This window comes from Eublepharis macularius, chromosome 14 (assembly GCF_028583425.1).
Source record: "Eublepharis macularius isolate TG4126 chromosome 14, MPM_Emac_v1.0, whole genome shotgun sequence".
Classification (NCBI taxonomy): Eukaryota; Metazoa; Chordata; class Lepidosauria; order Squamata; family Eublepharidae; genus Eublepharis; species Eublepharis macularius.
Genome location: NC_072803.1, coordinates 61,551,594 through 61,577,759, shown reverse-complemented (window position 1 = coordinate 61,577,759; position 26,166 = coordinate 61,551,594). Strand labels below are relative to the sequence as shown.

The 26,166-nt window shown below is 48.9% G+C and overlaps 1 protein-coding gene across 5 annotated transcripts in view; it reads left to right on the top strand.

Annotated features, from left to right (window-relative positions):
* Positions 1-26,166, top strand: part of USP20 (ubiquitin specific peptidase 20) — a 49,263-nt gene that overhangs the window by 19,150 nt on the left and 3,947 nt on the right. For 2 of the 5 annotated variants that reach the window (XM_054997330.1, XM_054997329.1), the window contains exons 11-25: positions 1,837-2,266; positions 3,772-3,909; positions 6,594-6,742; positions 9,535-9,707; positions 10,948-11,042; positions 12,343-12,376; positions 13,292-13,337; positions 14,422-14,602; positions 15,150-15,276; positions 16,505-16,674; positions 17,408-17,489; positions 18,059-18,167; positions 19,658-19,760; positions 22,869-22,940; positions 23,203-23,387. In XM_054997330.1, the coding sequence (XP_054853305.1) occupies positions 1,837-2,266; positions 3,772-3,909; positions 6,594-6,742; positions 9,535-9,707; positions 10,948-11,042; positions 12,343-12,376; positions 13,292-13,337; positions 14,422-14,602; positions 15,150-15,276; positions 16,505-16,674; positions 17,408-17,489; positions 18,059-18,167; positions 19,658-19,760; positions 22,869-22,940; positions 23,203-23,363 (2,070 nt within the window). In that variant the 3' untranslated portion in view covers positions 23,364-23,387. Of the gene's footprint in view, positions 1-1,836; positions 2,267-3,771; positions 3,910-6,593; positions 6,743-9,534; positions 9,708-10,947; positions 11,043-12,342; positions 12,377-13,291; positions 13,338-14,421; positions 14,603-15,149; positions 15,277-16,504; positions 16,675-17,407; positions 17,490-18,058; positions 18,174-19,657; positions 19,761-22,868; positions 22,941-23,202; positions 23,388-26,166 lie in introns of those variants that run through there. The other 3 variants (XM_054997332.1, XM_054997331.1, XM_054997333.1) reach the window with 3 other exon arrangements.

Here is a 26,166-nt window from a genome sequence, read left to right as displayed (position 1 = left end):
CATGCCACTCACACAGGCATCTCTTTTGATTGGGGGATTGCATTGCCAGAGAGCTGCATTTTCATTCTGTGTCACGTAAGATTGTCAAAATGTCTTAAAGTAACGTTTCCTTTGTCAACGTTGAGGAACAATGTGGCAGGGGTCCCCAACCTTTTTGAGCCCGTGGGCGTGTTTGGGATTTTGAGAGGGGTGATGAGCACCACCCCCAAATGACTTTCACAGGAGATGGAGCCATAGGGGATACCTCCCTCTCCTCTGAAATCCGGGGTGGGAGGGTGGGTGGGAATGAAGCCATACAGTGAGTAAGGAAAGCCCAGGTGCCTACCAGTCCAACTCATCCTCCAGTGACTGCCTCTTATTGCACAAATAGAAAACCCTTTCATTTGAATGAGGGCAGCCAATAACATGCCCTCCTTTACCGTGGCTCTGCCCATTTTCTGAAAAGCTTGACGAGCACCAAGGGAAGTATTGGCACCGTGTTGGGGAACCCAGCAATCGGGTGTGGCCAGTTGATCTAAAGCCCAGCCATCTTTTCTACCTCTGGTCCTTCCGGCTCTCTCTTCCCCCTGCCGCCAAAGAACTGCAGTTGGCCAGCTGCATTTACTACCCTGTTCCCTGGCAGTCTTTGAAGGTCACTTCCAGCAGAAGACCTATTTCATTAATTGTTGGGGCTATCAGAGGGATGGCATGCAGCAGGTGGGCACCCCTTCCTTCGTGTCTGGGCCTGTTCTAGTTGAGGTCCTGCTAGCCTTTGGGAAGCTGAAGGGAGGGTGGACCGCAGCCAGGTGCTGTTCCTTTGGTGCCAGGATCCAGCTCCAAGTAAGGACTTCTTCCAGCTTGTATTGCTTTACCTTTTAACAGTGTAAACTGCTTGGATAACAGTTTGTTGAAAGCAGTTTGTTGAAAACAAGCAACAAATACTTTGAACCTCAGGATTTTGGAGGTATGGATGATGTTTGCTCGGTGTGACATTCAACTGATATGAATCTCAGTATCATTTTTTCAAATCCTCTAAACGAAAGGGAGCTTGCTAAGTAATAGGGATGTAAGGCCTGGTCTGTGCATACAGCAGAATGAGTTGGTAAAATGGACTCTACCCCTTAAAAGACAGCTAAGTAGGTGTCACTTCTCTGAACGTTTCCCCACATTTAAAAAAAACACGCCTCTCTGTAAATAGAAAATGAGCTTGGCGTGGAAAGGCCTGAATTACAATTTTTCTGTGCTAGTTTTGCGTTTACAGGAACTTGTGAGAGAGCATTCAGAAACGGTTTCTCCCTCTCACAATCTGAGCTGGTAGTCTGCTCTGCCATGCCATTCTGCTGTATGATTGGCCCAGCTTCAGTTATAGAGAGTTCCGACTGAGAAGAGGGGTATGTAAAAAAGAATTTCTGATGAAAGGACCTGGGTGAGTGCGTCTCACAGAGTTGTTTGCAGGAATCAGAGGACTTGTCTAAGAAGTTCTTTTGATACCTGCTGGTCTTGCAGGGAGTTAACTGACAGGGCAGTGCCTCTTTGATGTCTGCTTCCATTCCTGGAACTTAGATGTTTTTACCTGCTAGAGAGAGAAATGGCTTAGCATCTGCAAATTATTAAAATATGACTAATTTTCTGTCATTTCAAGGCTGCTTTCTGGATCTTGCAGAATGCTACCAGCAGAATTCTGGGCTAAGTGCAAGCCTTGACCTGATCTATCAAGTAAATTGTTGCCATTTTAGTGCTGGTAGATTCTCCTTGAGGCCATTGTTGGGATGACGGCTGACATTACAGATCAGCACGCCATTCTCTCTTGGGTGACTAGTGATGTAGGTTGTTCCCCTCTCTCTTTGTTTTCCCCAGGACACACAAGAATTCCTGCGCTGCTTGATGGACCAACTTCATGAAGAGCTGAAGGAGCCGATCGTTGCTGAGATGCGGGACTCAGACTCCAGCGACACCGACGATAAGCGGGAAGGTGACCGCAGTCCCTCGGAGGACGAGTTCCTCTCCTGTGACTCCAGCAGCGACCGAGGTGAAGGAGATGGGCAGAGCAAATCTGGCTCATTGGTAGAAGCAGAGCTGTTGATCCAGGATGAGGCTGGAAGGGGGATCTCTGAAAAAGAGAGGTTGAAGGACCGCAAGTTTTCGTATAGCCACCGGCGGAGCAACTCTGAACAGGTGGACGAGGATGCGGATGTAGATACCTCTATGATGACTGTGGATGGCAGGGCTTCCCCTGAACCCCTTCCTCCTCCAACGCCTCGACCTGCCAGCCCTTCTCGGACCCCAGGTACAGTTGAGGTTGCACACAGTGCCTGATCTCTGCACTGGCGGTGGGTGGTCGGGGGGAGAGCACTTCCAACCCCCGTTGATTTTAAACTGATTTACTGTCGTGCCTTCCCCCACTTGTAGTCCTGCAAGGAGGATGATTATTGGAACTTTTGTCTACAGATTTCCTTGCTGTCCTCACAAAACTACAGTTCCCAGTATTTCCTGGGGGAAACTACTTAACCTAGCTTGCCTCATATGCATCTGCAAAGAGTGTTCCAGTCTTCTCTTTCTCAGCCCCCTTGGATTATGCTTAGAGGGCATCTCTCTCCTTTTCATGTCTGACAGAAATGAATCGGAGGCAGGGCTGCGCTCGCCTAAAATATTTGGGCGCCTTTCCCACCTGCAGCTAGTTTATTTGGGGTGCAAGTCGCTGGGAAGTCTAAAGAACAAAAAAAAGGATCCCCAATGGATTAGACCAAAGGTCTGCCTGGAGTTCTCTTTCCAGCAATGGCAAGCTAGATAGTTCTAGGAAATGTACAAGCTGGACCCGTCATGAATGGCTTTTGCTTTCTGTGGTCATCCAGCAAGTAGCTGAACACAGAAGCTGTGCTTAGCTATCATAGTCAGTAGCCATTCATAGGCCTCTCCTTCATGCATTTGTTTTTTGTCCTTGTAAAGCCATCTGAGGCAATGGCCCACCACCCTATCTTGTGGCAGTGAGTTCTGTAAGTTAATTCTATATTGCATGAAGAAGAGGGTTTTTTTCCCCACTGTCATGGATCTGTTGCCAATTGCTTTAATTGAGTGACCCAGATTGGTGGGAAATGGCAAAAGAAATTTTCTTCTATAGTGTTCATATTTATTTTTTAAAAATACCTCCTCTCTTATTTGCTGCCTCCTCCCTCCCCAAAATGTAAAATGCTTCCAAGGGAAGGTGCTCCCACCCTTCAAGCGCTGGCCCTTTTCTGTCCTTCTGTGCAAACCTCATTGAAATGAATAGTAGCTGCCCAGCAGTGGGGAGAGACTACTTTAGCATCTGTTAGCGGCTCCACCACCAGGAGATGGACCCCAGACTGCTTTCCCTCTGGCACAGGTGAGCAGAAGCCATGGCCCCTAGAAAGAGTGTGGCAGCAGGCGTCCGGGGAGGGGGGGGGGCGACTCTATTTCCAGTAGGCTCACTGTGGCAGCAGTAATAGTGGACCAGTAATGGAGGACCAGAAAGGGGGGGGGGTATCTCTAATACCACGCTCCCCTTCCCCTCCAGCCGCTTCATCAAGAGATGAGCTAGAAGCCACCTTCCAGCTGAAACTGCACTGCCGCTATTGTTTAAATCTATTTTAAGGCTCCCTGGAAATGGTGTGATCAAAAGAAGGGTAAAACAATTATTTTAAGAAACCTCCTTGCATATCACAAAGCAGTGTGATCAAGATACATGTCAAGGCATTGAACAGTCAATGGAGTGGTTGGTGCCTAGAGGCATGGAGTTGGCGGATCAGAATTTGTGTATCCTGTCCCCCCATGCAGAACCAGACAATGATGCGTATACCCGCTGCTCCTCTCGGCCCTGCAGCCCCGCCCACCAGGATGTGCACTCCAAGCTGTCGAGCAGCCCTCCGCGTTCAAGCCCTGTGAGGCTGGGACCCTCTTACGTCCTGAAAAAAGGTGAGGCCAGAGAGTCTGGGGCATTGGGGAGTCTTCAGGGAGATGCTTCGGCTCACAAATGGCTTCTGGCCGTCTGCCTGCTGGGCAGAGCTCGGGGTGTGATACAAAAGGCATTGTTTTTGCAGTGGTTAACTTCTAGCAAGCTGGAGTATAGAAAGACGATGGATGAGGAACAAAAAAATTGTGAGGCATTGGGGATCTCACATCACAAAATTGGGCAGGATGTCAGAGCTCACCCAAGGGTTTTTTGAGACCCTAGGGAAATGACCAGGGCTTTTTTTCTGGGGAAAGAGGTGGCGGAACTCAGTGGGTTGCCCTCAGAGAAAATGGTCACATGGCTGGTGGCCCCGCCCCCTGATCTCCAGACAGAGGGGAGTTGAGATGGCCCTCCGCACCGCCGAGCACCGAGGGCAATCTCAACGCCCCTCTGTCTGGAGATCAGGGGGCGGGGCCACCAGCCATGTGACCATTTTCAAGAGGTTCCAGAACTGCGTTCCCCCTGAGAGTGGTATCAGCAGAGGTCAAGTGAGGCAGGGAAGAAGTAGGGTTCCGCATGGTCCTTTTAAGGGTCCTGACCCTGGTGTGGCTTCTCGGCTCAGGCAGCTTGTCAGTCCAGTGCGTCGAACTGCTCTGGGGTTGCTATATGATGCTGGCTGCCTGGTCTGTTTCCCAGTTGGACTGCTTGCTGCACCGGGGCGTGTGTTCGCTCCCAGACTGCCAGCCCCGATGGGTTAATCACATTACTTAATCTGAACGAAATGCTTAGATTTGATCATGCCAAATCTTGAAGAAGCCCCACAAAAGTTGCATTTTAAAAAAAAGAATTTTTGCAATTCTACAAAATCTACAAAATTGCTTTGCAATTGATCTTCCAAAGTCTGGAATTTGGGGCTCATGCTGAAACTGGATTCATGATTTGTTTGTTTTATATATTCTTTTCAAAGTACCAGCGACTCAGAGACTGTCAGAAATGTGCTGTGACCTATCTGCGGGGAGGGAACTTGGATTCGGGTTAAGTGGAATGCGAGCTATATAAAAAAAAAAAAGGAACCCCTCTGCCAGAGCGTGTACAGGGGTAGCCACTAGCAAAAACTGCAGAGATAGTTCTAGATTTCTTTTTGTGAGTGCCTGAAACCTACTCTTCCCCCCGCCCCAAGGGTATGTGCTTTTCGAGATCCTACGGCCAAGCAAACGGTGTAGCGTAGTAGCTGAGAACCCATGCTATATTTCACGAAGTTCCTGACTGAATCTTGTTTCGGAACTCGTTAAAGCTGCAGACCTTGTGTACATGTTCTTGTAAGTGAGCCCTGTTGAATCACATGGCGCTGACTTCAGAGTAAAAGTGGGAATGCCACTTCCTTCCTCACCTTAGCCTTCCATGTGCAGTATGGGGGGTCTTCTGATGCCGGCCTACCTTACATGGTGGTGGTTAAGCTTACAGTGTATGCAAGACTCTGAAAGGACTGCATGCAGGCTAAATCTTATGACTGGGCAGGCACATTTATTTTCATACTGCATTCTGAGTCACCCTTATTTTAAGAACCTCCTTGCAAACAGAAAGCCAGCATGACAGGCAAAAGGATGGGCAGTGTTCTTGGTTGGTTTTCTATTTTCAGGGAGTTCTTACATAGTGGGAGGCATTCAGAAGTACCTGTAGCACCAAGTAGTGTATAACATTCTACCACCTCATTCAGTTAGATGTGTAAATGGAGAGGCCGGGGGGGGGGGAATCACAAGGGGCAGCTGTTTCCGGTGGCAGCTCTATCTATCTATCCTACCCCATTTTTATTCTTCCCTTCCTTCATGAAGCTCAGAGCAATACCACATGGGTCATGCCTCCTTCATTTTATCCTCACAGGTTAGGCTGAGAAAGAGTGACCGGCTCAAGCTCACCCAAGGCTGAGTGGAGATTTGAACCTGAGTCTCTCTAGTCCTAATCTTCCCTTTGCATCCTGCTAGATTTCACGTGTCTGACTTGCAAAGTTTACTTCCATCTTCCCACAGAATTCCACTAAGGGGGCAAGAGGGGAATCACAGGAAGAATGTTCTAAAACTCTTAAAACATTCAAAAACCAGTGGGGGGACATTTTAACCTTCCAGGAAATTCAGTTGCTGACCTAAAGGCCGCAGATATCCTGCAGAGGAATTTCAAAGAGAGATTAGAAAGAGAGACTGCTGAATTGCAACTGATAACAAAAGCTCAAGACAATATATCTACCTGGACTAAATCGAGACAAAGGCTTCCTGTCCCATTACCAATGCTGATTTCTCCACACCCACTACCCCTCTGCATACCCCACCCGATTTAATCATGCCTGCTATTGTCATTCACCGCTATTGTCATTCGGCTTCTTCAATCACTCCACTCTCCAAGATATATGAACAGATGGATTCACATTATAGCTGTATCTGAAGAAGTAAACTGGGGCTCACAAAAGCTCATACCCTACCACAAATTTTGTTAGTCTTATAGGTGCTACTGGACTCTTGCTCTTTTCTACAGCTACAGACAGACTAACACGGCTACCCATCTTGATCTGTTAAAAGTTTGTAAGATAAAAAAAATTGCTTTGGAGTGCTTGCATTTATGAAAGAAAATGTTCAGTTGCCACAACATGTGCTCAGCTTCTCTGGAAGTTTCCCACCAAGAGCAAGGAAGTAATTTTTGTTTCATTCTTCCGCAGCCCAGATGCAGGCCTATGGGAAAAAGAAGAAGGAGGTCCGATACCGCAGCGTCATCTCTGACATCTTCGATGGCTCCATCTTGAGCCTTGTGCAGTGCCTCACTTGTGACAGAGTGCGTCTTCTTACTGCTGCTGATCAAGTAAAAATGGCAAGGGACTGGTTCTTTCTGGATCCCCTCCTCTGGGGAGGTGGTCTTTGCTTAAATGTTGTGGTGTTGAGGACTGTGGTATGCGAAGATGCAGAGGTGTGCATTTTGAAAACATTCCCGGGGAAATCGATCTCGGAGATCGATGGAGAGCAAAAGATACGCCTTTCCTGTTCTGTGTAGAAATTAGGAAGAAGAACGGGTGATTTTAGTGTCTTGGGAACCTGTTGCAGTCCCCATGAACCCCAGAGGAGACCCGGGAGCAGGTTCAGTGATTTCCGCAAGTGTAGACCAGCCCATGGGTTGGGGTAGCAGGTAAAATCCAGAAACCAGCTATAAACTTTTGGGAGTTAAGAGGTGGCTTTTATGCACCTTTAGTTGCATTGAGATGGGCTCAGTGTTTTTGCTGTGATGGGATTGGATCCAGGCTACAAACTTTGAATCTTATTGGAAGATTTGAATTTTAGGGGAGTAGAAGGCGGAAAAAACTCCAACTGTGGGCATAATTTTAAAAGTATGTGGAAAGTATGGAAAAGCCAACCTGGGGTGATTAGGTTTCTTGACAGGTGGCCAGTTCAGGCCTGTTGGACAAAAGTTGGGTAGTGACTTGATTGATTTACCTGAGTGGCCATCCTAATTGACAAAGGCTAGGAGATGGCTGATGTCCTGGTGTCACTTATGATCAGGGGTCATTTCGTAGAAAAAGAGCTAGAGGGACTCATTAGCATATGCCACGCCCCTTGACAGCGCCAGAAGTGTGTCATTGGCATAACTGATTTGCATATGCCACAACCCCTGACATCACCTATCCTGGCTGTTTTGGACCCAATCCTGGCCATTCAGGGCCGAAATTGGGCCCAAAATGGCAAAAAGGGCTGATAATGGTCGAAAAGGGGCACAAAATGGTCAGGATCGGGCCGCTGATGAGCAGGAGAGTGATCCACCACCCGTCAGAGGCCCGATCTGGGCTGTTTCGGCCCCAATCCAGGCTGAAACGGGCCCAAAATGGCTGAGAGTCAGTTGGGCGGGGCCACCTAACACATGACCTCTTTGGGGAACTGCTGGAACTGCGTTCCTGCGCGTTCCCCGTCGAAATGAGCCCTGCTTATGATTACATTTTCAGGGAATTCTGCATTGTAAGGCAGGTTCTTGGATGGTCCTAAAAGGTCAATTATTGCCCAGCAAATCTTGATCTGTAAATACAGTCTGAATTTTGATGAGTCCTCTGGAATATAACTATTGTCAAAGGAATGTCCAGGCCTCCGGGGAGCCTGGCTGCTTTCCTGTGAGTCAACTTTTGTGTTCCCACCCCCTGATCTCAGTGTCTCAGTTTACTGTCAAACTTGCCTTCTTTCCCCTGCAACCACAGGCAGCAAATGAACTGAGGAGTCAGGGAGGTGACCAAAAACATGGCTTCTGACTCAGGGCCGCTTTCAGGGTTACAGGTGTGTGTAAAACAAAGAATGATCTCCGAAGTGCCCCTCACCGTGTTTCTACACAAATCACTGTTCCGAGCTTGTCTCCTCCTGAATACAGGGATGCTTCAAGGTGTATCATCACCCTGTGTAAAGTACAGTCCTGTCCCTCCCCCACCATGCCATTAGTTCGGGAACAGCCAATAGGGGTTCATGGAAAATAACCTGCCATTCCCTCGATGCACCATTGGGTCACCATACTGCCTCCATTTGGCTGTCCACCCTCATCCTACATGACAAGAATGAGAGTATGTTCTCCTTGCCTGTTTCCTATCCCTCTTTCTGCATGGTACTGTCAGAAGCTTGTCTGCTGAAATCTTAGAAAGCAGTCAGGTGACTGAATAAGGCGTCCAGAACTGCTTCAGAGCTCTTTTCTGCTTCTTGCATGCTCAGAGTAAATTAAAATAATGAGAAACTTGGCAAAGTTATTTGCAAGTGTGATGCTTCCATTTGCCTGAATACAACATTGAATAATATATAGCCTTCTTTTAGTGCTGAGTTCAAATAACTCTGCAGGTGGGCCAGCTAGGCCCAATTCTTGGGCCCTCTTAGAGGTGAGTGTGGTTCCTACCTTAGGGTGCGCTTCTCTCACTATTCTGGTAGCATTGGGACTGGGGCGATTTCATGGGGGAGGCAGGGATTCTTGGCATCTGTTTCCCCTCTTCCTTCTTCAATTCCAGTTGCATGAGAAGCGACCACAAAACTACTGTATAGTGTCTGAGGGTGGGGGTGGGGGGTGGCTAACAACTGATCTGGGAGGTTGCCAGTTGGAATGTCACCTCGTTTGCACTCTTTGGTGTGCTGTGTCCTTTCGGTACCTCTTCCACATGTGCAATACAATTATGGCCCCCCTTACACGACTGCTGTAAGGACTTCTGTATGAGACAGTGAATTATTCATTATTATTCAAAGAAGCAGCAGCCACACCTCTAAGGCAGTGTAAGAACTAGCCTTTTCAAAGGCCGTATGGAGAACTGCTGTGTCGTTTCATGTAACGTGGCAAGTCCCGGGCGGAGCTCGTGTAGCAGCCCCTCCTATAGTCTCCCCAGGAGAGGAGATACTTATGCTGGTGGGAGCTGCGATGTGGGCTTCTCCTGTGTGGGCTGGGGCTTTTCATGTCATCCCTGTGACTTAGAGGATTGTGGCAGTTCCCGTGCTGGTAGCATATTGCGAGAAGATGCTTTCTATCTCAAAGGCAGCTCAGGTGCATGGCGTATTTTGCGCATATATGCAGTTATAGACGTCCTTCCTGTACTTAGGAAACCTCCCTGCAAAAGAACCCCCTCTTAAGCTTTCTCCCTCTCCTGTGGCGTCTTCCAGGTCTCCACCACCGTAGAGACGTTCCAGGACCTCTCGCTCCCCATCCCTGGTAAGGAGGACCTGGCCAAGCTGCACTCGGCTATCTACCAAAACGTGCCGGCTAAGACAGGAGCGTGCGGGGACAACTACGCCTCACAGGGTTGGATCGCGTTTATCATGGAGTATATCCGAAGGTATGGGGGGCTTCTTCAGAGTGGTCAGGATGGTATTTGGGGGATAGATTCACAGCTCTTGGATAAATTCAAGGCTGAGTAGGGAGGGGGAGGCACTGTATTTTTTATTTTTTTAATTTTTTTTTATTATACTGATGTATGCCTTATATTGCCTCCACATACAATCTGTACATATACATATAGACTAATATGTATTCTATATGTATAATGTATAGGCACTGTATATACTGTGATGATTTTTCAGATTGCCTTATGGAAATTCTAGTGAACGTTCTCCTCCTAAATAAAAAGATTAGCTCTTTGGCACGCAAACCTAGCCCCTTGGCCCAGCAGCTGTAGTGTCTCGGACCAGTGAGCTGGTCACAGAGGGAGGAGTTCCTGCATAATTATGGAGTGGGGTCTGAGACAGGAGTCTCAGAATCTTTCTACACGAGACGCCTCGGTGCATGTTCGTCAAGTGTGGGGAGACACAATGTTAACCAGGAAGCGTAGTTTAAAAAGACAGAGCCGGTGGAGATCCTTCCTCAGAGGTTTGTCAATTTCATCTTCGCCTCTGGGAAGGCTCTGTCAATTTCACCTCTCCAGTCTAAAACTGTGTGGTATGGCAACCAGAGGGCAGTGAGGAATAGAAATGGGCTGGAGCTGCCTTCCAGAGCCAGCCTTGGACCTGGAGAGGTTCTAATGGGCTGAAGTTTCCCTTCTGGCATTTCACAGCCCCTTTACACAGCTCCAGTGAATAGCAAAGCCTTTGCCCTGCTGGCTGCTCTACCCTTCCCAGCTAACATTGTATCTCTCGACAAATGTTTTTCATGTGCCAGATGTCTCGTGTAGAGATACTCTCAACCATGTGCATTGGGGAAACGCTGGGCAGATGGTCTTTTCCAGGGTGGAAAAAAGTACATTTATATCATCCATGTTGGTTGGAATGGGTGTTATCTACAGCACAAAAAAATTGCAAGGTGCAAAACATTCTCAGTAGTGAGTTTACTCGGGTAATGACATGCCAGCTGCTTTCCTCTGAATGTCCCCAAGACCTGTGGAGAGTATGAGAAGGCCGTGGTCCGAATGAGTCCTTTGTCCATCTGGTTATAAGCAAGAGGGTGGGCTCTGAGGTTGGTAGGTAATCTGTCCTCAAGACATCTGGAAGAATGAAGCCTTTTTGGGAGGGGGGGTATTGAGGGTCCAGAGTAAGTCAGTCCCAAGCAACCGACCTCTTTCCCTTCCTTCCTTTTTCGTACAGGTTTGTGGTGTCCTGCATCCCCAGCTGGTTTTGGGGTCCCGTGGTCACCCTGGAGGACTGCCTCGCTGCCTTCTTTGCTGCCGATGAATTGAAAGGTATGTGGCATATGGTGCGGGAGCAGGGAGCACCTTTGAAAGACGCCCCGTGAACTCCTGGCAGTGAAGGTGGAGGGTGCAGGTGTTTGTCCCGTTTAGTTACTCTCCTCAAAGAGCTAAGAAGAGACTTAGAGCAGAACCACAAGTGACAAAAGGCACAGGTTGGACACTTGTCAGCTTCCCTCAAGTTTTGGCGGGAAATGTAGGCAGCTTGGCGGAATGTTGGACAAGTGACCGTTGAAAAGTCCATTGGACAGCAGTCAGAGAGCCAAGCTGCAAGACTAGGATGCCTACATTTCCCATCAAAACTTGAGGGAAGCTGACAAGTGTCCAATCTGTGCCTTTTGTCACTTGTGGTTCTGCTCTTAGTCCTCGTTGTGGAGATAAACCCATATATGAGCTGCACTGTTTTGGGATACAGCCACAGGCTCACACAATTGAGCACAGTTGATACCTCCAATCAAAACATCCAATATTGAGGAAAAAACAATACAAATAAGAGGCATTAGAAACAATGACTACAACAGGATAGCTCTGGCACATGGAACTTTTTCTCTGGGTTGGCTTCTGACGTGGAACACTTTTTGGGGAAGAGGAAACTATCCACTTAGCAATAGCATGCCGTAATAATCATTCCCAGTCAGCACACTGTTTCCCCAAAACTGCCTGGTTTTTACATTTTTGGAGGTAAGTTCAGTCCCAGCATGCTATTTTAACCATCTAGATGGGAAAGTATGCCTTTTCAAAGATCCTGCCCACCTTGCACCATTTTCTTGCTGTCAGCCCCTTGCAGCTATCATTTTGCTTGTTCTACCACCAGAAGGCTCTTTAGAAAAGAGTCCAGTAGCACCTTTAAGACTAACCAACTTTACCGTAGCATAAGCTTTTGAGAATCACAGCTCTCTTCATCAGACTAACATGGCTAACTCCTCTAGAAGGCTTTTTGACACCCTTAAAAACATCAGTAATTGGCATAGCATTATAATGCTATAGAAATTACTGATTTTTTCACAGTTTGTCACAAGTCTTGAAGACTTCCCTAAACTTTAACAAGTGGGCAGCCTCTGACGCAGTTCCAAGGGGTTGGAACGCAAATGAGACAGTCCAGCGATGGATGGAGAGGGATCAGCCATCCCTACACGATGGCACAATGCATGGGATTTAGACTCAGGACTTTGCTGCTCACTCTCTTGGCATTTGTGCCAACTCCTGGATGCTGGAAGGTGAAACATCTACAACAAACTGCTGGAGTGAACCCTTCAGACACTCATACTAAGGTCTTCTTTTCTTCTTCACGTAGGTGACAACATGTACAGCTGTGAACGGTGTAAAAAGTAAGTGTTTGGTCTCCTTTTCAGCGCCCTCACTTCCTGTGGGAGGAGCCTCTTTGCTGAGGGTGCCGTTTTCTTTGTTTCCTCTCCAACATGGATGCTGTAATGATAATGGGAGACATCCAATGCTGGGTCCCAAGGGGAAGGGAGACTAGTAACAGTGAGGAAGGGTCAGTAATCAGTGGAGTCGGATGCCTTTTTTTAAAGCACCATTTATTATACATGACAGCCCCTCTGACCTTTGAGCACTGCCTGTCTTGCCCTCTGAGGCACCTGGGAATTAATCAGTGGCAGTCAAAGTCTCTACCTGGCACATTCCACCTACCTGGTTCCTCCCAGCCCTCAGAGAGGCTTTCTCTCTTGTACCAACCGCCACCACTTGGTCTTTGTGGGAATTGCCTATGAGAGGGCCAACCACTCCGCTCCCCTGGGCAGGCTAGCCCCTCTGAGCCCTGCCTTGCGCCCAGTCTCCTGCGACCCAGCCCCTGGTTACTGCGGGAACTGCTTGTTGTGCTTGCGCACCACTGGAGGATCAGCAAGGGTAGCTTAAGTCATAACAGAACAGTATCCCAGATAAACACTGTCCGATAGTGGTCACGAATATTAAAAAACCCAAAAATCGTGGCGCTTGTGTTACATCTTTTTATGCAGAATTGGTTGCTTTTAATAATTGATTTTTAAAAATTCTCTGCTATTCAGAACCGTGTCAGTTCCATGACACAAATTCATAGCATACTAAATCCATTCCGTATTGAATCCATAACCTATTCAAATGGAAAGAGGATTTTCAGTAGTTGGTGTGTGTGTGCGTGCAGCAAAGCTGGGCTTTAAAAAGCAGGCCAGTGTCTGCTATTGTGATTTGTAATTTAATGATTTCCCTGAGTAGTAAGTCTGTTTTTTTTCCCTCTCCCTCTCCAGATTGCGGAATGGAGTTAAATATTGCAAAGTCCTCCAACTCCCTGAGGTGAGACTTCCAGAGGGAGCTTTTGATGCTCTCAGTTGCCAGCAGTTACGACTCTGTTACAAAATAGTTTTATCCAGGGATTGAAGCCGCCAATTCCGTTGAAAGAGCATCTCAGGAATGAGACTGCAGAGCGATCCCTCATTTTAAAAACAAATACTAAAAAGAGGTTGTTTTGCTTCTCCTTCCCCAGATGCACACCATACAAAGTTCGTGGTTTTTTAATTATGTTTTGGGCAGCTGGGGCTTTTATGGAAACTTATCCTAACAAGAGCCCTGCTGGGTCAGACCAAAGGTCTGTCGAAGCCAGCGTCCTGTTTCTCATAGAGACCGCCCCGATGCCATTGAGACATCCGCAGTCAGGACCTGCTTCCCCCCCCCCCCGCCCCCCACTGGTGGTGTGGCTGCCTCTGAGTGGGGCGCTTTCAATGGCTCTTCCATATGGGAAGGTTGGTAATGTCAAACAAACTTGTCCTGCTGCCACTTGCGGATCTTTGGTTTCCACACAGGCAAGGTCGTGATGCCACATTGAACCCTGGCTTGGGTTGGCATCTGAACCAACAACCACCCTACCGTGGCATTCATTGTTGCCTTGCAGGAATCAAGAGTGTGGTCCAGAAGACACCGAGCCTTCCCCTGCCACTGTCACACAGATCAGTAATGCCGGGCCTGCCATCCCAGCTTTGTCTAGTATTACTAGTCCACTAAATGAGGAGTTTCCAAGAAACTCCTTGATTCCTTGGGATAAAGAGTTTGGTCCAAACACGGTATCAAATCATGGCACCAGCTATGGTTTGTTTTCCAGGTGCGGAGGCAGAGCCTGGTCTGTGCCCCCTGCGTCCTTGCTTGCTTCTCACTGGAGCCCCCAGGTGTTGTCCCGGACAGCTTTGCCCTGCCCAGATGCTGACAAAGCCTCATGAACCACAGAGAGGCCTCTTGGTGTCGGTCAGCTGTGACACTGGAGATGATGAAGCTGAAGGCTTGCCTGTCTCGAGATCTCTGGGCTGCTCTCCGTGGGTTGACTTCAAGTCACTGTTTGGGATTCAGGTTTATCGGTCCCTTGCACTTTGTTCCTTTCCTCTCCTAGATCCTGTGCATCCATTTGAAGCGCTTCCGGCATGAAGTCATGTACTCCTTCAAAATCAGCAGCCACGTCTCCTTCCCCTTGGAAGGGCTCGACCTTCGGCCTTTCCTGGCAAAGGAGAGTGTCTCCCAGATCACCTCGTACGACCTCTTGTCTGTTATCTGCCACCATGGCACTGCAGGCAGTAAGTCTTCTCTTGTTGGTGTTTGCCTGTGTCCAGAGGATGCTTGCAAGCTGACCTCTACCGGAGGGGTGAGAGCAGAGAGGCTGGGAAGATGCAAGTTTTGCCACTCTTGAGTGCGACCCATCCCGTTCTCTTCCTGAGTACAGCTAGCCAGACACTGAAAGGGAAGCTATATCTGAATCCATTGCCATAATATCTCTCAGCTGGTGAGAGTTTTCTCAGAATTGGAGGCTGCAATTCCCTCATAGCTAGCAGCCACTAATAAGTCCTCCTTCCATGTACTCATCGAATGTTTGTGTTGCAATGCACAGAGGGATTTGGTAGTGGTGATGTTGCCTTTCGAAGTGGTTGGCCGAGAAGATGAAAAAACCCTCTAGTTTTCTCTTAAAAATCCACCTATGCTTGTGGACAAAACAGCATTGTGTAACAGCGAGCTCCAGATGCTGAAGGAGTGCTGGGTTGTGTCTGTCTTCAGATCTGCCTGTCGGTTTCAGCAGGTCAAGCAGGCCTGCACAGGGAGTACTCAAGGCAGCTTCTCCTCTTGCAGGCGGGCATTACATTGCCTACTGCCAAAATGTGATCAACGGCCAGTGGTATGAATTTGACGACCAGTATGTCACGGAGGTGCATGAGACAGTTGTGCAGAACGCAGAAGCCTACGTCCTGTTCTACAGGTGAGGGGTCTCCCTAAGGGCGAGGGATTTCTAGAAGTGTTAAAGACATCGGCAGGGAGAGGGTGCTCTTCCAGGGATGGGTTGTGGAAACCGGGGAGAAATGTCTACTTGTGTCTCTTTGTTTACTCATTCTGCCTTTTGAAAATCTAACCATTATGTATAACAAGGTAGGTGGATCTTGACGTGGAAGCGTGGACTGTGCAGGTCCTGTTTTGGAATGCTCCCTACGTTAAGATTATTCCTTAAAAGGGTGGGGACCCCAAACACACACATTTGCCTAGGAGAGAGAGATTAGTCCAGCTACTTTCTTTTGTATTAAGTTTTAGTTTTTTAAAGGATTATTCAAAGTAATCCGAAGTGGTATGTTTATATACTCTGTTCTTCTTTCTACATGAGCCAGGCCTGAGAATCAACTGCTTAAAATGCTCGCTTGCTTGGTGCGGTGTTACTGCTAAGCTGCTGTCTTGCCTGCTGATCTGTAAAATAGGAGACTGGAAAATATTCTCATTTACTTACTTTTTGGGGGAATAGTTTTGTTTCTAGCTTTCCCTAAGCATTGGGCCCTCCTTTGTTGGGAAAGGAGAGAATAACCCTCAGTGGATGTGGGAGGTGTCCGTCTCCTGTCTGTCTTAGTCCCTCCCCAACCACTGTCAGTCTTCCCTAGCTCAGTGCATATGGTACCTGCCGCAGTGCTATGTTTTGTATGATGCTGGGGTGGGGAGATGTCCGTTGTGTGTGAAGTGGGCGTTTTGTGCTGCTGCCCAATATATATTTACTTTGCCCATCCTCAGAGGAACTCAGTTCTCTTCTCCTCTGTTTTATCCTTACAATGACCCTGTGAGAAGAGGTTAGGCTAAGAAAAAGAGTGACTATTCCAGGGTCAACCAACGAGCTTCATGGCAGAGTGGGGATTTAATCCCTCATTCCCCAGATCTCAGCCCAACACTCTAACCACTACGCTACACTGATTTATATGACCCTCACTAAAAAAAAGTGGTGGGGAGTTTCCTAGAAGGGGGCTTCTCTTCCTGTGTGAAGTCAGCCTGCAAGGTGGATGGGGTGGAGAGCCCTCTTTGCTTCACAAAGGTGAGTGCAGCCAGAAATAGGACCTGAGCTACGTCTTTGTAGACCTTCAGGTCTGGTGCAGGCCAGGCCTGCTGCTGGCTGTTGCTGCTTTGCCCCACACTGCACACCTCTCTCTCTCCCCCCCCCCCAAATCCCCTCTCAGGAAGAGCAGTGAGGAGGCGGTACGGGAGCGTCAGAAGGTGGTTTCCTTGGCCACCATGAAGGAGCCTGGCTTGCTGCAGTTCTACATCTCCCGGGAATGGCTCAACAAATTCAACACGTTTGCAGAGCCGGGTCCCATCACCAACCACACCTTCCTCTGCTCCCACGGAGGTGAGGGGACAGCCCTGTCTTGGGAAGGTTGCTAAGACCTGCGATGAGCCCTTGCTCTGTAGCCCCTTCCCAAAGCGAGGGGGAGGGGGGATGTACAGGCCATCCTTTTTCCTGGAGGAATCACCTCTGCAAACTACCAAGTAACACATTTGATTTGCTCAGTTAACTCGGATTGCGCAGGTGCACATATGCTCTTTCCCTCTCTGGCAGGGGGAGTGGGGGTTAAAGCAACTCAAAATTTCACATTGCACTAAGCTGTCCACAGCAACATAAATCCAGGCTATTAGAGATCAGCGCCTCTGTTCAGGGCGCTGATGTTTCCTGTGGTCCATTATAGCTTCTGCTCTCATTGCTCTCCAGCCCAGCCCCCAAGTGTGCTCAAGAGAGACTTCTGCCCCTGAACGTTAGGTCTAATTGTCACTGAGGCAGTACAACCTGTGTCTTGTATAACATATTTTCATCCATGCAGTTAGATCTTTGCGTTGCATATTCATCTCCTTTCAGCTTTCCTGCTTAGTACAGGATTCCCCAAGCAAGTTGCGTCCATTGGGCTGGGAAGCCATTAAATTCCCTTTGGAGTAGAACGTCACATTGGCTCAGTCTCTACCCACTAGCACCTAGTGGCAGACATCCATTTCTCCTCACAAACATGTAGCAACTGGGTTGGTGACTGCAATCCAAAGAACCCACCATTGGAAAGATGTGCCATTTTAATCCCCGTGTTCCTTTGCAGGCATCCCTCCCAACAAATACCATTACATTGATGATCTCGTGGTGATTCTTCCCCAGAACGTATGGGAGTACTTGTATAACAGGTAGGGAGCCAGCCCTGCTCTGCTAATGCTGAGGCTACTTTGACTTGGGCCATGTTTGGGTCTCAGCCTCTCGGCCAAGGGGGCGCTCAGATGCCCTCATCCAGCGTGCAAAGTCTTCTTTCACACGAGCAGTTCCGAGAGCCGTGGAATGTATCCATGGGATTATTTGTGGGAATGTGTGCGTGCGCGTGGGTCTTACTCTTACACAGTTTGCGTGCCACGCAGAGCCACATGACAAGGAGGGTCCTCGCGAATGTAGATTCCTTTTCCTCCCCCTTCACCGTCACAGTTTTGCATCCTGAGAATCTTGGGGCGGTGCTCTTAATCCAACGACTAGCCCTGTGGCTATTGAGAGAGGCTTGCAAGCAGGTGGGCCTGACTCAGGATAAGAAAGCTAAAAGTGGGGGCTGAGCGAGCAGCCAGCAGAACGCAGAGCTCTGCGTAATTCCTCCTCTCTTCCCCACGGCTAGCGAAGTCATTGGATGAGCCCACCTCTTGCGTTGTGTTAAACAAGTCCCCGCTGTAGACGCCTGGAGAATCCTCAGCATCCCGTTTCCTTTATTATTCAGGTTTGGCGGTGGCCCAGCAGTGAACCACCTATATGTGTGTTCGGTGTGCCAGGTGGAGATCGAAGCCCTGGCCAAGAGGAGGAAGATCGAGATTGACACCTTCATTAAGGTATAGGGTCTCCAGTAGCAGCAGTTGGGGGTGGCCGGGGGAACAGGAACAGACGTGGGCTTGAAGCTGCCTTGTTCCAAGCCAGAGGAAGGGCTCTGCTGCTGAGCACCAGAGCCCTCCCCTTAAACCAAATCTGGGATACACACACACAGTTTTCAGTCAGTCGTTTCTGTGAATCATAGAATCATAGGGTTGGAAGAGACCTCTAGTCCAACCCCCTGCACTAGGCAGGAAATTCACAAATTCTGCCCGCCCACCCCGATTGCCCCAGTGACTCCTGTTCCATGCCCAGAAGATGGAACACCTCCAGGATCCCTAGCCAAACCAGCCTGTGGAAGCATCCTGAAGTTGAACTAGGCTGGGGGTCCCTCTAGTTCAGCTCTGGCTCCTCTGACTGGTGGTGCCTCTCCTGGCTCTTGAACAACCAAAGATCTTCTCCAACGCCTGCTGGCTGAACAGGTAGGGCCACAAGGAGCTGCTCCTGAGGGAGGCTTCAGCTCTGCTGTGCACAGGAAGCATCCGAGGTAGCGGCAGGTGCCCTGTCTGCTGAGAAATAGGCACGCAAAGGGCTTCCCAAAGCATCCTGCACACCTTGACCACAGAAAACGGACACATTTGCAAAAGGGGGACTGATTTCGTCAGAGGGGGGCAGTGCAGAATCCACGAATTTCCACATAATCTTGATTCTTCTTCCTTTACAAAAAACCCTCATCCTTCGTTTCCTGCCTGTCATTCTGAGACATGTGGATGACTTCTGCTAAATGCATAGAAAGAACGTGGGGTTTCTGTGAGAGATTCAGTAACTGACCTGCACTAAGGTGGACTTCTGCCTCCCCCCTCCCCCTGCCTTCTCTCTGCGTCACAAAGTATTTGCGCATCTTCTGCTGTGAATGACAAAACCTGATCTCAAACAATTGCTCTGCTGGATCCAACAGAGGCATACCTGGTCTTCCAGCAGAAGCTGGCCAGGTGCCTTGAGAAACTCCCAAGTGGTGGGATCCGAAGGAAAAGGCCTCCGTCCTCCGCCCTCGGTGTCTGGTCTGAAGGCTGCCTGTGTTCATGGAAGCACCATAGGAACTTTATCCTAAAAACGGAATAGATAAATGGATATTCTCTAGCTGCTCCCTGTTTGAGAGACTTACCTCCATAATGTTTAATAATAATAATAATAATAATAATAATAATAATTTTAAAAGGAAGCTAACCTGTATTTAAATAATAAATAAGAAAATACGTAAACACATAAATAATGGGGAAGGAAAGGTAAAAGAAATGCTGTACGTTCCTTGTAACCGTATGTTGTTGCAGGAACTGTTTTTTTAAAAAATTCTATGGGGTGGATTATTTAAAACATTTGTCCCACCTCCCCTACTCTGCCCCTCCCCAAAGACCCCCAGCGTTGCCAGGGCGGTAGCAGGAGTTTTGCTTTCCTCCCCGCTAACCCCTCTTGTGCCCCTGTTCTTGTTTGTCCTCGGTGTGTTGGCCCTCAGCTGAACAAGGCATTCCAGGCAGAGGAGTCTCCCAGTGTCATCTATTGCATCAGCATGCAGTGGTTTCGGGAGTGGGAGGCGTTTGTGAAAGGCAAGGACAACGGTAAGCCCCCTGGGGTGCAGGGGAGGGGGTGGAGCCGAGTGGCCTGTGAGCAATGGAGTTGGGAGCCCCCTGACCAGTATGTCATCTCCAAGGCCAGTCAGCTGGGGTGCTGCAGGCTGGACCACTGCTTGAAGCCATTTTAGCTCCCCCCACCTCACCTTAGAATTGAATCAAGATATGCTAAAATGCTCACCCTCGACTTTATATGTATGGGGGCGGGGGGGGGAAGCTGAGCAGTGTTTCAAACATTAATGTTCGCTGTGTCTCTGGATTTTTTGTGTGCGGTGCCCCAGCCATGCCCGTGCTCCCTGACAGACAGGCAGCCTTACCACTGGGCAGGGCCAGGGGGCTCAACTTTGGTGATGGGCTTTGGGGACTCTGTTAAAGGGCAGCAAAGTGTCCTTTTGCTACCAGGGGGAAAGTTAACAGGGGCCTTTGGCACCAAGATGCTTGGGGCTCCCCTTCCTAGTTGGTGCCAGTTTTATAATGGAGCCAGTTTGTCCACAGCAAGCGTGTGCTGCAATGCCCTCTTTGTTGCTGTCTGGAAAAGAGTCTTCCCTTGAGAAACGGGCTAGTTTGACCTAGAATCAAGTGCATTCGTCTGACCTACAACAGGGAGTGTTGAATTCTGAGCTCACTTGAGGGGAGGGCCAGTGCCTCGTTCCTCCCTTCCACCTTTGGCAGATCTGCCTGTTGTAAGTCTCTGATTTGGGTAGACTCCTCTAGTTGGAGTACCTGTCCTCAGAGGAGGTTAACCACGGTGTGTCTGCACGGATCACTGTTCTGGCCTCGTCACCTTCCAGTCTTTCCAGTAGGGGTTGGGGTAATTTGTGCCTCAGGTGAGTCTTGATTAGTCATTCCTTCCTAATGGGGGTTCTGTAGGGGAAAGTAACGTTTTCTTGTAAACTTTTGGAGGGCATAAGTTGTGTGTGGGCTGACAATTTTAATTCAGAAATGAAGTCTTTCTCAGACAGGAGAGGGCGTCTGTTCTTGGGTGAATCTTTTGATCCAGTAGTAGAGGCAAATTATTCTTTTTTTTTTTTTATTAAGATTTAACCCACAGATTCCTGTACTTAAGGTCTGATCTAAGCATGGAGCAAAATGGGGTAGCAAAGGCATGGTAGAGTCCTGAACTGCTAGGCTGGACTGTACCAATTAGGACCAGTGAATTACCTGCTTTGCCAGATACATTGGTGCTGCCTTCATTTGGCAGTCAGATGAACAGGTAAATACCACCCCTAGGGATGGAGGGAAAGTAGTGCCGACAGCAGATCCCTGGTTCAGGGTGGTGAGAACCAGGGAGGATTTTGAGGCACTCCAAAGGGATCTGTCGAGGCTGGGCGATGGGCGTCAACGTGGCAAATGAGGTTCAACGTGGCCACGTGCAAAGTAATGCACATTGGGGCCAAAAATCCCAAATATAAATATGCAATGCAATGCAACTGGCGGAGACTGACCAAGAGAGAGATCTTGGAGTCGTGGTAGATAACTCACTGAAAATGTCGATACAGTGTGCGACGGCAATAAAAAAGGCCAACGCTATGCTGGGGATTATTAGGAAGGGAATTGAAAACGAATCAGCTAGTATCATAATGCCCCTGTATAAATCAATGGTACGGCCTCATTTGGAATACTGTGTACAATTCTGGTCACCACAACTCAAAAAAGATGATATAGCACTGGAAAAAGTGCAGAAAAGGGCAACTAGAATGATTAAAGGGACGGAACACTTCCCCTATGAAGAAAGGTCAAAGTGCTTGGGGCTGTTTAGCTTGGAGAAATGATGACCGAGGGATGACATGATAGAGGTTTACAAGATTATGCATGGGATAGAGAAGGTAGAGAAAGAAGTATTTTTCTCCCTTTCTCACAATACAAGAACTCGTGGGCACTCAATGAAATTGCTGAGCAGTCGGGTCAGAACGGATAAAAGGAAGTACTTCTTCATCCAAAGGGTGATTTAACACATGGAATTCACTGCCTCAGGAGGTGGTGGCAGCTTCAAGCATGGACAGCTTCAAGAGGGGATTGGATAAACATATGGAGCAGAGGTCCATCAGTGGCTATTAGCCACAAGGTATAGATGGAACTCTCTGTCTAGGGCAGTGATGCTCTATATTCTTGGTGTTTGGGGGGGTGGGCAATCAGTGGGAGGGATTCTAGTGTCCCTTCCCCACTGGCAGACCTCCTGAGGACACCTGGTTTTTTTGGACACTGTTTGACACAGAGTGTTGGACTGGATGGGCCATTGGCCTGATCCAACATGGCTTCTCTTACGTTCTTATCCCCAAAGCCCAGAAATTCAAGAGGTTTCAGTCAGTGCTACGGTTGCCAGATCCCTTTACCCTCCTGGCGGGGGGGGGGGAACGGGGGGACGGTGGACCTGGCACTTACCTTCTCGATGTTTTCACGTGTGCATTCCCAGTGCAATGACGCCATTTCCAGGAGTGACATCATTGCACAGGGTCTGGGGGATGCTCCCAGGTCTTTTTCTGGGCCAATTTGGGCTGCCAAATGGGCCGAATGTGTCAGCACGAAGCCCAGCCTGTGCTATGACATCACTCCTGGGAGTGTCATCAGCGTGCCGTTCCGGGAGTGCGCCCTGGGAGGCCCATTTCTGCACCTTTTCCCCTGCCAGTCAGGTGAGTGGTGGCAGGGGGAGGAGGTTGGGAGTGGGGGGTCCTGGCAGCCACAGTCAGTGCCGTCTCTTTGCAGGACTCCAGGGTGTGCAGGGTGAGAGCAGAGCAGAGTAACCCATTTGTGAAGTCGCAGATGTAGGCAGAGGGGGCATCTTTCTAGCTAGGCATGTCGGAGGAGAAGGAGACCTAGAGGTCCTGCTCTAAGACCCAGGATAAGGCAGAAGAAGGTGAAGGGGCAAAAGAGACCTGAGAACGAAACCAGGAAAACCCAAATGGCTCCACTGCCTTTTGGCTGAACGTGTCTGGAGTGGCAAGAATCTCTTGAAACCAGCTGTGAGTTGCCTTTTCTGTATTAATTGACGGTCACTTAAGGCAGCTGCTGGCTCTGGTCGGGCACAAAAGCTCTAGAGGAGAAAGGGAGGCAGGGGGGCCGGTGGAGAGCCGCTTCTGAACTCTCCTTTCCTTGCAGAGCCGCCCGGACCAATTGACAACAGCAAGATTGCCGTGGCGAAAGGAAGTGGCCACATGCAGGTGAAACAGGGTAAGGGACTGGGGCCTTTTCCTCTCCTTCCCCCTCCCGCCCGCACCTGCCCTGCTCTTGCGCTAGAGTGAGAAGCGGGTGGTGGATCTTGGTGGAAGCTTTGGACTTGGAAAGGAGTCGTAGGCAAAGGTGACTGGGGAGCAGGTGTTCTTACAACATCTGCTCCACGTACCTCCAGGGGTGTTTTGGGCCAGGTGAGGAGGGAGCGCTGCAAGAGAAATGAACAGAGCCCTGTTTGGTGGCATTCCTCTCGCCTCTGCAGGAGCTGATTACGGGCAAATTTCTGAGGAGACGTGGGTTTACTTGAGCATGCTCTACGGCGGAGGTCCCGAGATCGCCATCCGGCAGAACGTGGCCCAGGTGCAAGAGCTGGAGAGCTTGCACGGGGAGCAGAAGATTGAAGCAGAAACCCGGGCTGCTTGAATGACAGTGGACCACAGGGGGAAGGTATGCTGGGAGAACATTTGCGCATCTGGAACACACAAGCTGAGCTCTGAGAGGCTGGTCACCTTATGTGGAGTAGCACTATTGGTGCGTCTACTCAGTGCTGGCTGGGGTGACTGTGGAACCCAGTTAGACCGGATTATGAAATCAAAACTGGCTCCACGTTCCATCCAGTGGACTACTGATGAATACTATGACCGAGTTCAGTTCTGAGACTTGAGCCTGTCATTTAGAGGAGATTTTGCGAGGATCTCAGGACAGTCATAGAGCCCAGAAGTGCGCCCTTCTAACTCTCAGAAATTGATCCAAGTCTACGATCAGAACTCTTCCATTCCTTATGCCCACAATCTCTGCAGGCACAGGGAGAAAATATGGGTTAAAAAAATCAGAAGGGAAAAATGGAGGGTGGACCATTCCTACTCCTGGAGTTCTGCTCCATTTGAGTTTGCAGAATTGGACCTCCCTGGAGGGGGAGATGGCTGAACCCTCAACAGGACAGAGAATGGTGGGAGTCTGCTGCTCTCTGGTGCTGTCTAATCGGTTGCGCCTTTCCCGGGTTTTAGGCAGAGACAGGGCTCTTGAAGTGTCTGCTCCCCAAAACAATGGCAGGTGATGAAGACTGAACCTGGCACCTTTTGCACGCAAACTCGTCTGCTTTGCCATCGAGTTACAGCGGCTTCTGTTACTAGTTCAGACCCTTGAAAACGAGGATTAACCCGTGCTCAGTCAATGCCCCCATTCATTGCACTGAAGCAAAATATTCAGTGTGTGCAGTTGGCACTAATCTTTGGCTGGCTGCAGCTTGTTGGCAGGTAATGGTGCGGTCAGGTTTTGAGAACCACTGAAAGGGATGACCTGGCTAAAGGAGTTCTTCCCTCCAACATCGTCTTCCATGCTCAGTCAGGCTTCCCTGAACATACCGCTTAAATTGTCTTTTACTTGTAGAGAACATTTGTGTTCTGGAGTCTGCATCAGTCTGGTGTTGTGGTTAGCGTGTTGGACTAGGATCTGGGAGAGCCAGGTTCGAATCCCCCTACTCTTCTGCCATGGAAGCTCACTGGGTGACCTTGGGCCAGCCATACGTAGTCAGCCTGCCTTACTCCACAGGGTTGTTGTGAGGACAAAATGAAAGAGAGGAGAACGACGTAAACCACTTTGAGTCCCCATTAGGGAGAAATGCAGAGTATAAGTGAAGTAAAACAATAAGTTAATGTGTGCTTTGGTATCTGCATTTTGTACAAAATGTCAGAGTTGCAAAAAAATTTTGATGGTGAAGGGAGAGCTGCAGGAGGCTGGTGTGTCAGTGGGGTTTTTGAGCATTTTTTAAAGGTTTCCTTGTGTTCTTACTAAACATGCCGGGCTGAGTTTGGTGAGAAAGCTCCCTCGTGCAAACCAGTTCGGCAGCACCCGGTTCATACCCCTTCTCCAGTGGGTTTTCTTCCTGGGGGTGCAGGAGAGGTGCATCCTTAGCCAGGGGTCTCGGCTTCTCTCAGCATTATCTGTTTCAGCTGATGCAGTCGAGAGAGCTGGTCATCTCAGAGCACTCGCTACATGGCGGAGGTACTTGTGGGGCAGCTGGAAAGAGTACGTCGGCCTTGTTCTCCCCCGCCTAGCCCTCAGAGTGAGGCATCTGGGATGTATGAACACCAGGGCTTTTTTTCAGCTGAAACGTGGAACGGCATTTCGGAACCTCTTGAAAATGGTCACATGGCTGGTGGCCCCGCCCCCTGATCTCCAGACAGAGGGGAGTTGAGATGGCCCTCCGCGCCGCCAAGCAGTGCGGAGAGCAATCTAGACTCCCCTCTGTCTGGAGATCAGGGGGCGGGGCCACCAGCCATGTGACCATTTTTTCTGAGGGCAACCCACTGAGTTCCACCACCTCTTTTCCCAGAAAAAAAGCCCCGATGAACACTATCTACTGGGCATTAGAGGAAGCAGCAGGAAAACATTTCATGGAGAACTTCATTTCTGTTACAGTATTCTGTTACCAAAGCCTCTAGCCCTGTGGGTTAAAGGACAAGATTTCTTTTAACTTTTTACTCATTACATTTTGGACCTACTGGTGTGGCTAAGAGAATGAGCTGTGATGTAGGACATCACAGAGAGGAGAGACTATCCATTATGGCCACTGGGAGTTTTCCTGTTGGGCTGATGGTCTCCCTCCCCTCCACACCTGGGTTGGGCCAGCCCAGTGGTAGAAAAGCCGCATGCAGCCTACCGGTTGAAATTATTCAAACTTTTCTATTCCTTGGCTTAATCATCAACTCAAAGGGAGACTGCAATGAAGAAATCAGAAGAAGATTGAGATGCAGAACTGCAGCTGTGAAGGAGCTAGAGAAGATCCCTAAAAATAAAGATGTCTCTCTGGGAACCAACATCAAGATAATCCAAACTGTGATATTCCCCATTACTATATATGGATGTGAAAGATGGACGGTGAAGAAAGCTGACAGGAAGAAAATTGATTCATTTGAAATGTGGTGCTGGAGGAGAGTTTTGCAGATACCATGGATGGCCCAAAAGACAAATAAGTAGTAGGTACTAGACCAAATCAAGCCTGAATTCTCCCTAGAAACTAAAATGCCAAGACTGAGGCTATTGTACTTTGGTCACATCATGAGAAGACAAGATTCTCTGGGAAAGTCAATAATGCTAGGAAAAGTGGAAGGCAGCAGGAAAAGAGGGAGACCCAAAATGAGATGGCTTGACTCAATAAAAGAAGCCACGTCCTCCAGTTTGCAGGATCTGAGCAATTCTGTTAATGATGGGACGTTCTGGAGAT